Source organism: Ranitomeya variabilis, chromosome 1 (assembly GCF_051348905.1).
Source record: "Ranitomeya variabilis isolate aRanVar5 chromosome 1, aRanVar5.hap1, whole genome shotgun sequence".
NCBI classification, from domain to species: domain Eukaryota; kingdom Metazoa; phylum Chordata; class Amphibia; order Anura; family Dendrobatidae; genus Ranitomeya; species Ranitomeya variabilis.
Window position 1 is genome coordinate 1,105,230,057 of NC_135232.1, and position 13,858 is coordinate 1,105,243,914.

Sequence of the window (13,858 nt, forward strand, 5' to 3'; positions counted from 1 at the left end):
GTTTGCATTATGTGCCACGGTTGTCTGTGCCGAGTGATTCTATGTATAGGAGGTGCAATTTCATCCAGGGCACTTGGGAGGCTTTCATTGTAATGCTTCAGTGCAGAATCAGGACATGAGATGGAGGAGATAAGGGCCAATGAGGACTGCAAGCTCTGCATAAGTTTCTGGGTGTTAATGGCCTGTATGTTTCTATAAGTGTGGAAAGTGGGGGTGACCTGAGCGGGAGGGCAAATCTTGATAGAGAAAGAAAGGAGGTTGTGGTCAGAGAGCGGGAGAGGGGAGTTTTTGAAATCATCCACTGAGCAAAGCCAGGAGAAGACCAAGTCGAAGGAGTTTCCGTCTTCATGCGTTGGAGAGTTAGTATGCTGCGAGAGGCCGAAAGAAGAGGTTAGAGATAATAGGTGAGAAGCAGATGGGGAGAGGGGAAAAGCAATGGGGATGTTGAAGTCACCCATGATGAGGGTGGGGATGTCACAGGAGAGAAAGTGTGGAAGCCAGGTGGCAAAGTGATCCAGGAACTGATGAGAGGGGCCGGGAGGACGATACACCACCGCCACTCGCATGGAGAAGGAGATGTAGAGTCTGACAGCATGGACTTCAAATGAAGGAAAGATAAGTGAGTGTACTTGGGGGATAACTTGGAAGGTACATTTGGGTGATAGGAGCTCCACCTGCTCTGTTGTCCGATTTTGGGGTATGAGAAAAGTGTAGTCCACCATATGAGAGAGCAGCAGCAGCAGTGGTGTCTGACTGCTGGATCCAGGTTTCAGTAAAAGCCAGGAGGTTAAGAGAATCAGAAAGGAAGAAGTCGTGGATGAAGGAGAGTTTATTACACACAGAGCGAGAATTCCAAAGGGCACAATTGAAAGAGGCAGAAGGCATGCATGGAATATTAATAAGGTTAGAGGGGTTTCTGAGTGATCGATTACTTTGGCCTGCCTGTGTGAACAGGCATTTAAGCGATCACTGGTTAAAGGCATACAGGCATTTAAGAGATCACTGGTTAAAGGCTTACCGATTGGCAGTCGTTTCTATGCCTCTCGCTGGTCTCTGTTATTGGACCTTAAGATTGGGGTCCTGTCATACAGTAGCTTAGCCACGGACATGCTGTTTCGATCTGGCTGCTGGCTTGTATAGCACCTGACATTCCTCCCCCCTCGGCTGTTGGTACAATCTTTCACATTGCCTTAATAAGTGCTGCGCCTGCTGTAATCACAGAACTTAATCAACTGGTAAGTTCCCTCCGCAGGTTCGCAATCAATTTCTAATTCTTAGTTTAGGTAAAATACTCAAGTTATTTTAGCTACATCTCTATCTATTCTTGCAGCTGGCATCGGCAGGAAGAGCGTAAAGGACAACAGTAATTTACGTCTTCTACTCTGACCGAAAATGAAATGAGTATCCTGAGCACCTTGCAAAGAAATAAAGCTAAAAATCAGCCTAAAACACTCAGACCCCGATTCTTCAAGGCTAGCATTGTTTACTCCAGTCTTGATGAAGGGGGTACTGTAGTCAGAGGCGACTGATTCATTAAAAGGCGCCCGCAACGTAATGAATCGGGCTTGTCTCAAAAGTGGAACTCTCCTCGCCACAATTTTTACTGGAATAGGATTTGCAGGGTACGGTATGCCACAGCGTGTCAAGAGTTACCCCGGAGGGCTTCACCACTCTCTGTCCTTCCTGACTCTGCCTATTTTGGCAGAGCTGCTAAAAACTGACGTGTAATCTCCAAAAGTCGCAAATTTTGTGTACGACTTTGCCTTGCATTAAAAATGTCTGGCCAGATTTCTTGCAGAAAGTCTTTGGTGAATCAGTTTCTCATTTTGGGTCAGAAGCTTGAACTTACTAAGATGCATCAGAGGTTTCTAAGTATGTCATCACTGGAGGTGCTCGTCATGTATGGTTAGATGTGTCTGCTGTTTTATATCTTCTTCTATATCCTATTTTTATTCTTTCATGTTTGATTTCAGGCCATCAAGAATAATGCCGGCTTCAGGGTTTGGATCCTCTTCTTCCTAGTGATGTGTTCATTTTCATTACTGTTCCTGGACTGGTATGATAGTTAGTAATTGAATGGGAACCGTACGGCCGTAACCGAATAATTGCACAATGTAACATCTCTGCGAAAATGTCACATCTCTGTTGTACGTCTCCCTCCTGAACATTCGCCTGGATATGTTAATAAATGTCACTTGTGATAATGAAGTCGTGGAGGTGTCTACAATTAACTGGAAGATATTGAGCTGTTTGTTACCTGCAGAGAGGCCAGACGTGTGCACACTGCTTACACAATGCCTCGTCACCGTGGCGTAGCTACCGGGGGTTGGGGAATCGGAGGATGTAGTCAGCCCGGGCCTCGCCCTATGAGAGGACCACCCAGAGCTACTGCTACCCTTAACTATATCGGCATGCACGGCACAACAATATTATCTGCAGTAGAGCAGGAAAACACGATCATACTGCTCTCCGTTCAGTGACCAAAGCGTCCGTGTGCTGTGCAGATGTCAGTGTCCCAGCGTGGCGACGTCATCATGTCACATTGGGACTCTGATGTCCTGTGTGATGACAGCAAGTTGGTCCACGCAGAAGACACATCAGGACCTGGATTAAGTGAGTATATGATTTGCTTTTATTTTAGTTAAAACTTATGGTGTGACTGTAGAGGCCCTTATACATTGTAGGAGTTCATGTGGGGGGCTTGGAAAGTCTGGGGGCCATTACACAGTGTGGCAACAAATCTGGGGGACATTGTACAGTATTAGGGGTACTCTGTTGGCCATTGTTACTTTGGGGCGTAGTCTGTGGGCTATTGTACAGTTTGGGGTGTACTCTGTGGGCCATTGTACAGTTTAGGGTGTAGTCTGTGGGCCATTGTACAGTTTGGGACGTAGTCTGGGGGCCATTGTACAGTTTGGGACGTAGTCTGGGGGCCATTGTACAGTTTGGGACGTAGTCTGGGGGCCATTGTACAGTTTGGGACGTAGTCTGGGGGCCATTGTACAGTTTGGGACGTAGTCTGGGGGCCATTGTACAGTTTGGGGCGTACTTTGGGGCCACTGTACAGTTTGGGGACTACTCTGGGGTGCATTATGTAGTGTGGGAGCTATTCTTAAGGTCATTATACAGTGTTTTGGGGGAGCAGTTAGGACATCATACTATGTATAGGGAAGATGTGGGCCCATCATACTGTGCATAGGGAAGCTGTACAATGGGGGGACTCAGGTGGCATTGTTAAGTGTTAAGTAGCCACTCAGAGTACTTTGAATGTCAAACAGGTAAATAGAGGACATCATTACGCTCTAGGGGTAAAATGTGGACACTGTTTTTTATGGCTCTTGTACAGGGCATTAAAGGGGTGATCCGAAGTGCCATAATCTAATCTATTTTCTAATATACTTACATTAAAATTTTCATACTGTTCCCTAACTACACTTAATGCTTTTGCTTTTTTACAGGGGGCAGAGGTTGTGGTAACTGTGTAGCCCCTGTCCCCTCCCTGAAACTAAGCGTCATCAGTAAGACTTTCTTCAGGGGCCTGGCTAGTCCCTGCTCCCTTTGCTCTGTGCGAGGTGCACAATGACAGCGCATGCTCTGTTGTCAGCTCAGCTCTGCAGTAATAAGCCGGCAACAGAGCAAGGTCAGAATATCTGGCAGAGACCAGTGTCACTTGAGGGAGCGACATCACTGGTCTCTGCACGCCGGATAATCTGACACCACTCTGGTGCTGGCTAATTACTACTAATCTAAGCGCGCGTTGTGATTGTGCAGATATATTTCGTTTCAGGGAGGGGACTGGCTCTGCAGCAGTGACCGCAGCCTCTGTCCCCTGATTATGCTTCGTTTGCGTATCCCAAAATGCACTGAGATTCTCAAGCGATTCATCATCAGAAAGGAAGTAGGGAAGATAGTGTAGTTAGGGAAGGATAGGGAATTTGTAATGTAAGAATACTAGAAAATAGCTTAGATTATGGCACTAAGTAGATAGAAAATATTTAGTAATTTTCCTCCTAAATTCCTAAGAGGCCATTTTACAATCTAGAGGACATGAAGGGAGCATTTTACTTTGTAAGGGGCACAGTGGTGGCATTACTATGTTGCAATATCACGCAGCAGGCGCAGTAATAGGGTCACATACGGCAGCAGCGGCTCAGCATTGGGGTATCAGCAGGATTGGGAGCTTGTGCAAGATGGGGACGGTGCTGGAAATGTGAGAAGTCAAATGTGTCCTTGTTGTAATCTCTGTAGACGAGTCGTGGCAGGAGAAGTTGTCATGTCGGTCTGGGCCAGATGGAAAAAACATGAAAAGTGAATGATTCCATCAGAAAGAATGTCAGCTGTAAGTCACTGTCTGTAACTGTGCTGTAATCTATTATATGTTCTGCATCACTGGTATCTACCACTATATGTCACCATATGGCAGTAGGGTCTTTGTATAGAGATTTTTCAGTATTAGCCGATTCATCTGCTGAGGATCCCCTATGCCTACATTTAGGGTGGTTAGCGGCCCACTCAGATGTTTCACCCTCCCTGAGCTGAACCCTTAGCTTCGCCTCTGCCTGGTCATTGTAGTGTCAGGTGAGGAAGGAGTTTTTTCTTTTCTTGTTTTATTTTTATTTTTTTTTTCTTTTCTTTTTATGGATATACAGTAATTTTTTTTTAATCTTTCCATGTCTCTGCGGGGAACGATAAAACCAGGGCACTTCATGTAACATCTGTATCTTTAATAAAGTCACTTCTTTGAAGAGAGGAGTATGAAGCAGTGAAGGATATGAGCTGATGCTTTCTTGCGTTTCCCGGAGGATATTAAATCTTTTCTTGAAAGCTAAGGAACTCTTAAAATACCAAATCTTTCCTCCTTCTTAGTTACAAGATGCATCTTGCTCCAATACAGTAATGCATCAGCAACTACCGGTTACCTACATGGACAACCACCTTCATAGGAATATACCCCTCTATAAACCCCGGCCTGATCTCAGTGCTACCAATGGTGGACCTTGCTGATAATCTATTGTGCATGAAGGCTACTAATACCTGCTACCCGAGCCCTCCAACAGAAGTAGCTCACCAAGTTTGTTTTGTTAGTCACTTTTTCCAAAATTGTAACTTGAAGATCCTGTGGTCCCCAATTAAATTATGTCTGGGGTCCTCTAACGATCACTTGCCTTTATTGCTACGTAGTGAGACGTAAAAGCTAAGTTGACATTGGCGACTCTAAAGCTGGCCATACACATTAAGGTACCTTCACACGAAACGACATTATAACGATATCGCTAGCAATCCGTGACGTTGCAGCGTCCTCGCTAGCGATATCGTTTCGTTTGACACGCAGCAGCGATCAGGATCCTGCTGTGATGTCGCTGGTCGCTGAATAAAGTCCAGAACTTTATTTGGTCGTCCGATCGCTGTGTATCGTTGTGTTTGAAAGCAAAAGCAACGATACCAGCGATATTTTACACTGGTAACCAGGGTAAACATCGGGTTACTAAGCGCAGGGCCGCGCTTAGTTACCCGATGTTTACCCTGGTTACTAGCGTAAAATGTAAAAAAAACAAACAGCACATACTCACATTGCGTCCCCTGCAGTCTGCTTCCTCCTCTGACTCAGCGCCGCAAAGTGAAAGTGAAAGCAGCACAGCGGTGACGTCACCGCTCTGCTCTCACTGTACGGCGCTCAGTCAGTCAGGAAGTGGACGCAGGGGGACGTGAATGTAAGTATGTGCTGTTTGTTTTTTTTAGATTTTACGCTGGTAACCAGGGTAAACATCGGGTTACTAAGCGCGGCCCTGCGCTTAGTTACCCGATGTTTACCCTGGTTACCAGGGGACCTCGGCATAGTTGATCGCTGGAGAGCGGTCTGTGTGACAGCTCTCCAGCGACCAAACAGCGACGCTGCAGCGATCGACATCGTTGTCGCTATCGCTGCAGCGTCGCTTCGTGTGAAGGTACCTTAAGACTTATGTCAGCTGATATCAACCGGTTCAGTCGACGGTGTAATGTGTATGGGGTCATTGGCTAAATTAGAAATGTCTAAAATATTTCCAGTTCTCATACAATATCAGACACCAACGAGCCAAGTCAGCGTTGTTAGTACATGGAGGGTGTGAAAAAAAGCAAAAATGGAATTTAGACCGGTGCCAATGAGGTCATTGACAGGCTCATGATTCGTGGCCGTCACTCCAGTTGATGTAGGTTAAGGCCCCAATTCATCACTTTCCTTTTTTATATTTTGTGGTCTTAGTTGCAGTTTTTGGTACAAAATTCATCAAAATGTCCCACAAGGTTCATGAATTTGGCACATAATTTAAAAAAAATGGGCTTTTCTGTTTCCTGTCTTGAGCTGTTTTTGTGAAGTTTGGTGCCAAAAGTCGCAAAAATTTCAGCAGAATTTTGGCATATTCAAAAACACATTTTTGAAAATTTTTAAAAAGCTGCAATTGATGAATCAAAGGGAAACATCTGGAATAGTTAAACACCTCTCATAAAGCAGAAAAAAACAAAACAAAACAGGAGCACATATAAAAGAGACTAATGAATTTGGTTCAAATAAACAAAAAGGCGCAAAACACAAAAGTAAACAAAGAAAAACAGGCGAAAAGACAATGATAAATCGGGAACTAAATGTCTCTAACAACTAGTGATGAACGAACGTGCCCGGATAAGGTGTTATCCACCATGCTCGGATGCTAACCGAGTGTCTTCGACGGGCTCAAAATATATTTGAGTCCTCGCGGCTGTTCGATATCCACAACACATGCAAGGATTATCTGTTTGTTAGTCAATCCCTGCATGCGTTGCAGGTGTCGAACAGACATGCAGCTCCGGGGACTCGGACATATTATTCGAGCACGCCGAAGACACTTGGCTAGCACCCGAGCATGATCAGACTTTTCAGTGTTGCTGTTGGCTATAATGTTTTTACCAACCAGTTGGTTTGAGGTTATGAATATCTTTAGCTTAGGAAAGAAGTAGCACCGGATAGAGGTCAGAGATGGCACTAGGAGACTTGTCAGCATCTTTTTCAGTCTTATTAAGACATTTTTTGGGGGGAGGGGGGTTGGTAAAACTAAATTTAGGGAGTGAGCCTTTTCCATTTTGTCATCAGTAAAGTGTGCACCAGGAAACAGTGTAAGAACCAAGTCCGTATCCGTTCAGACCATAACCTCCCTATCCAACATCACAGAAGGGGAGCTTAATTGTCTCTTCTGCAAATCGCACCTCATCACCTGTGTGCTCGACCCTATCCCACCTCCTCCCCAACCTCACCGCCACTCTTGTCCCATCCCTAACCCACCTCTTCAACCTATCACTAACTCCTGGCACCTTCCCTTCTGCCTTCAAACATGCCACAATCACACCTATCCTTAAAAAGCCAACCCTCGATCCAACTGCTCTGTCCAGCTATCGCCCAATATTGCTGCTCCCATTCGCTTCCAAACTCCTGGAGCAGCATGTCCACGCTGAACTTTCCTCCCACCTCTTATCTAACTTGCTCTTTGACAATCTACAATCTGGTTTCCGCCCCATCACTCAACTGAGACAGCCCTGACTAAAATTACTAATGACCTACTTACAGCCAAAGCTAACGGGCAATACTCTGTACTCCTCCTTGTAGACCTGTCCTCTGCTTTCGACATAGTTGACCACTGCCTCGTACTACAGATCCTCTCCTCCTTTGGCATCAAAGACTTCGCCCTATCCTGGATCTACTCATACCTTTCCAACCGCACATTCAGCGTCTCCCACTCCCAGACTACCTCCTCATCCCACCCTCTCTCTGTTGGAGTCCCCCAAGGTGCTGTTCTAGGACCCCTACTCTTCTCAATCTATACACTTGGCCTGGGACAACTCATAAAGTCCCATGGATTAATTTCCAGTACCACCTTTATGCTGATGAAACTCAGATCTACCTCTCTGGCCCAGACGTCACCACTCTGCTGTCCAGAATCCTGGAGTGTCTATCAGCCATATCCTCCTTCTCCTCTCGCTTCCTCAAACTCAATGTGGACAATTCTGAACTCATCTTTCCTCCATCTCATAGATCTTCCTTACCTGACCTATCTATCGCAATTAACGCTTTCCCCTGTACCAGAAGTCCGCTGGCTCGGAGTAACCATAGACTCTGCCCTGTCCTTCAAACCGCACATGCAAGCTCTTTCCACCTCCTGTCACCTCCAGCTCAAAAATATCTCCAGAATCCGTCCTTTCCTCAACCGTCAATCTACTAAAATGCTTGTGCATGCCCTTATCTCCCGCCTTGACTACTGCAACACCCTTTTCTGTGGCCTCCCTGCTAACACCCTTGCACCTCTCCAGTCCATCCTTGACTCTGCTACCCGACTAATTCATCTCTCTCCTCGCTACTCCTCCGCTTCCCCCCTCTGTAAATCTCTTCACTGGCTCCCATTCCCTCAGCGTATCCAGTTCAAATGACTAATACTGACCTACAAAGCCATCCATAACCTGTCTCCTCCATATATCTCTGAACTAATCTCCCGATATCTTCCCTCACGTAATCTCCGGTCCTCCCAAGACCTCCTTCTCTCCTCCACACTTATTCGCTCCTCACCCGACCGTCTCCAAGACTTATCCCCATCCTCTGGAATTCTTTGTCCCAACACGTCCGACTATCAACCTCATTCGGATCCTTCAGACGGAACCTGAAAACCCACCTCCTCAGGAAAGCCTACAGCCTGCACTGACCTCGCTGCCTCCTCACCACAACTGGAGCTACTGCCTCACCAACACCGGAGCTGTTGCAATCCCCCGACCTACTGTCTCCTTCCCCATAATGCTGTAGAATGTGAGCCCACAAGGGCAGGGTCCTCGCCCCTCTGTATCAGTCTGTCTTTGTTAGTTTGTTTACTGTAAGTGATATCTGTAATTTGTATGTAACCCCTTCTCATGTACAGCACCATGGAATCAATGGTGCTATATAAATAACTAGTGAACTGCATGGCAACCCATTAAGAAAGTTTGGTGACACTTCCTGTAGAATCTAAAGTGCAGATTGTCATCTAATATCAGTACAGTCTGCGTCGAGAGAATACGACTTGTGCAGTGTGAAAATCTACTAAAACATTGTAAATCTCTAAAACTTTAAATGTGAACTGTAACGTTCTGCAATAAACAGATGTATTGATACAAACCATTGGTGCATGTTTGATCATTCCCAGCACACGGTTGATATAATGGGGCAAACTTCTAGAATCCACACATTCCGATGATTGATGTAGCATGGAGAGGCAGTCCTGGAGGTGGAACTTGTCATGTAACCTCATGAGGACAACCCACTAGAGCCAAAGCATTTCTATTATTGGGACCTGCCAAGGAGGCCGTGGGCTTTTACTTGGCGATGTCTAGAAGTCCTAAGTGCAGGAGAGGTTTCAGCACACTTTCACTTTGATCAGCGGTGATCACTTTAGCTCAGCTTTTTGCAGCCTTTTTTAATTATTTTATAACCTAAGTCCTAAAACATGTTTTAGAAAAAATCCATTAAAGGTTCAGTGTCCGTTCTTATGAGGGGACTCCGCACACATACTGTAGTTTCACATTCCCCTAAGGCTACGTGCACACGATGCGGTTTTTGCTGCGGATCCGCAGCGGATTTGACGCTGCGGATCCACAGCAGTTTTCCATGCGGTGTACAGTACAATGTTACCCTATGGAAAACAAAAACCGCAGTGCACATGCTGCGGAAAATTCTGCGCAGATTCTCTGCGGAAAAAAAGGAGCATGTCACTTCTTTCTGCGGATTCCGCAGCGGTTTTCAACCTGCACCAATAGGAAAGTGCAGTTGAAAACCCGCAGTGAAAACCGCAGTGGTTTTGCACTGCGGATTTTCCAAATCCGCTGCGGAAAATCCTGCAGCATAATCCGCAACGTGTGCACATACCCTAATGGTTGCTGTTTTGACCTAATCCCATGGAATGGGAAGCAGAAATGCCCTTATCTCCTACCTAGCCTACTGCTACATTGTCTTCTAATCCCATTGATATCTTCATGATGAGGAGAAAGACCCTGTATGGAGGCCTCCCAACTGGTCCCTGATGTCAGGCTAGAGAAGGTTTCGGCATGTCAGATTTTCGAAGGACAGTCCTTTTGTACGGGTGTGTGGAGGGATCGGAGGAGAAAGTTGTTGGACGACCAATCGTTCAGCAGACAGCCATCTAATGTAAGTGGTGGACTTTACAATCTTGTGCCTCTCCAATCCAACCTCACCTCTGCTGGTTGGTTACTCTATTTCATCCCCTTTTTTCTCACACCGTAGAAGAATCTTTAGTGGCTGCCAATTGCCCAGAAAATGTTTTTTGAAGATACTCACCATAAAATATAAGGCTATCCACAGCCTGACTCTCTCCTTCCCTAGACATCTCTGACGGGGTATCCAAGCTCAAGTCTGCAGTAACCCTATGTGAATCCACACTTTGCAAGCTGTCGGGATTCTCCTGTGTTGGGCGGTCATGTTAACACAAGGATGCGATTTGCATACTTCCGGTAACATTCCAACTAGACGTATCCGGCCTCGCTCAACTAACTTGTACTTAGTGAAGCCACACACGTCTATTCTGCACCAGACCATATGTATGCAAATCATGTACTTCCTGTCACGGGCCTGCCCGGTGCCGGCACTAGAGGATCCTGGCAGTGCGTATTGTGCACGCTGTGAGGATTCACAAGTCTGGAGTGACTGTAGACTTGAGGCCCAAAAGCATTTCTTAGGTCATTGTAAAATCCTGCCACCATGTGAGCAGCTCGCTCAGTCTAGTGTCGGCCCTCACGGGCAGGGTTGCTTGCTAAGCTCATATTTATTGTATTTGCTCCTGCTTTTTTCCCCCCATAGTGACCACCATATGAACTTGAAAGGGCAGAGGAATTTCGTACCTGATCTGCTGGAACACGTAACATGAGAACTTACTTTGCATCGTAAGAAAGAGAGATTAACGTAATTGTATTTTTTCACATTTTATTTAATAATAAAGAATGGAACAATCAAAGTGTTCACCGGCAAAGGAGAGAAAAATAAAACATTCAGTCAGCATGTAAAATAATGGCAAACATTCAGTCTCTAAAATACTAATTGTCATCAACGGACAAGCTGGAGAACTAGTGTAGAGGGAGTGAAGGGCGAGATGTGGATGATAGTGGTGTAAGTGACGTGTAACTGCGCAAGACCGTGAGTGTTATGTTCTACCCACAACGACTATAGGAGGACGACCTGTGTGTCTATAGATTTATGCAGATGGAAGAGACGTAATTCTTATGGTTTTACATTAATTTGCCAAATAACATTCTACCTAAGTACCGCAGCAACCTCTGGTTTGTAGGTGGATCCGATCTTATTCTATTATTCATATTATTCCCATCAATGTTGGATTTTCCATTCCAAAAAAAGGAGGGACTTTAGGGAATTAGGCTCTTGATAAGAAAATTAGTGTATTGCCTATTAATTTACCTCCAGTTACCAATGTATGGCCAAAAAGCCTCAAATAGCCAATAGATGATCCATGTGCATCCAGTAACAATGAAATAATCCATAGGTCTCAAATCACTCTTGTATAACTCAGTCTTCCATTCACCATTGTATGATCCATGGGCCATCGCTCACCATATATGACCCATCCGTCTCCAAGCATCATTATATAATGGATGGGACCTCGTCCATTGTTATAACGACCCATTATATAACCCATATGCTTCCAATCAACCGGTTTAAGCCCTAGACCTCCTGTCACCATTGTATGATCCATTGGCCATCAGTTACCATTGTATGCACCATAGGCCCCCAATCACCACTGTATGATTCATTGGCCATCAGCCACCATTACGTGACCCATAGAATTCTGCTCACCATTCTATAATCCATGGTCCATCAGCCATTACGTGACCCATGGGCATCTATTCAACATTCTACGATCCATGGTCCATCGGCCACCATTACGTGACCCATAGACCTCCACTCATCATTCTATGATCCATGGTTCATCAGGCACCATTACATGACCCATAGGCATCTGCTCACCATTCTATGGTCCATCAACCACTTTTACATGACCCATTGGCATTTCTTCACCATTCTATGATCCATGGTCCATCAGCCACCATTATGTGACCCATAGACCACCACTCACCATTCTATGATCCATGGTTCATCAGGCACCATTACATGACCCATAGGCATCTGCTCACCATTCTATGGTCCATCAACCACTTTTACGTGACCCGTTGGCATTTCTTCATCATTCTATGGTCCATCAGCCATCATTACGTGACCCATAAGCATCTGCTCACCATTCTGTGGTCCATCAACCACCTTTACGTGACCCATAGGCATTTCTTCACCATTCTGTGGTCCATCAGCCACCATTACGTGACCCATAGGCATCTGCTCACCATTCTATGGTCCATCAACCACTGTTACGTGGCCCATAGGCATTTCTTCACCATTCTGTGGTCCATCAGCCACCATTACGTGACCCATAGGCATCTGCTCACCATTCTATGGTCCATCAACCACTGTTACGTGGCCCATAGGCATTTCTTCACCATTCTATGATCCATGGTCCATCAGCCACCATTATGTGACCCATAGGCCTCCGCTCACCATTGCATGATCCATGGGCAGCTAAATCACTGTTATAATACAACACATTGGCCTCCAGTCGCCATTGCATGACCATTCGCCAACAGCACAAACTTTACACAGGATGAATGCAGACGTTTTGTGGGTTGAAGCAATATGAATGAGATTACAGTCAAATCACTGAAAGCTAAAGAGATCATAGAGGCACAGAAATGTATTGGCATCGGTTATTATAACTAAGAAGACCACACTGTTTCTACGTATTTACATTGGCCGACTGCTTGCCAATAAAATGACGATCAGATTCTCTTTAAACAGTAATCCAAGCGGACGCGTTACACCGTGAGCACCCTCGGACTGGCATCCAGACCTGTTTTTAAGAACAAGTGGGCACAGATGAAAGAAGGGTTTGGATGGGAGGACTGCCGGAGCTTTGTTTTCTTTGCAGCCCTTGCTGGAAATTGTCCCGTTAGCCCCTATATCTGCCATCTGTACATATCTTTTCTTAAAAAAAAAAAAAATCCACCATGAATTTCTGATCGTAAGTTTTATGTATAGAAATATGTGGAGAAGAATCAGAGGTCTCAACTGCGGCCGCTCTATAGATGACGTCCAATTAAGTCACTACAAATATTTCCCGAGTACTTCCCCTTTAACAGCAAGTGTGATACATTAATGTGACCTGTAATATTCTGTTGTGTGGAATATGTGTTCATCTATGTATATACTTATGATTTACACATCCCGTTAGTGCTACACAGAGGATCTATCCATGACTGCGTATAAAAGTGCAGAATAGTAACAATCATGTCCAATAATTCACTATAAACACCATCCCGGTGGCTCCTCGGGGGATGATCACTAGGTACTATATGTTTTCAGCATTTCCAGGCACTCAGATCAAAGAGTGTCCCGCTGTTCAGCAAATGTTCGAGAGCACAATGGATGGGATTGTTTTCTTTTTACAATTGCATTGTTCAGAAAATGACCGTTTCGGCAGAAATATTTTTCCCCCATTGATTGTAGGTTTGGTAGTTATGTATTTTGTAAAAAAAAAAAAAAAAATCAATATACTCTCTGCTACAACAGCAAAATACATAAATTTTATTTCTAGAAAAGAATTAAGCAGATCCTTTTTTTATTTTCAAATCTTGGACAACCTCTAAAAAAAAAAAAAAAAAAAAAAAAAAAAAAAAAAAAAATGTTTTAGGTTCTTTTGTGTTTTTGGCTTGCACTGGTGATTCCTCTTTCAGACAACTACCTAAAAGTGAAGTA

General features: G+C 44.9%; 1 protein-coding gene across 1 annotated transcript in view; it reads left to right on the forward strand.

Moving 5' to 3' along the window:
• STX18 (syntaxin 18) overlaps nt 1–2,208 on the forward strand; it is a 195,408-nt gene extending 193,200 nt beyond the window's left edge. Inside the window, exon 11 of the mRNA XM_077280133.1 lies at nt 1,974–2,208. Coding sequence (XP_077136248.1) covers nt 1,974–2,069 — 96 coding nt within the window. The 3' untranslated portion in view covers nt 2,070–2,208. The remainder of the gene's footprint in view (nt 1–1,973) is intronic.
• The last annotated feature ends 11,650 nt before the right edge of the window (nt 2,209–13,858 follow it).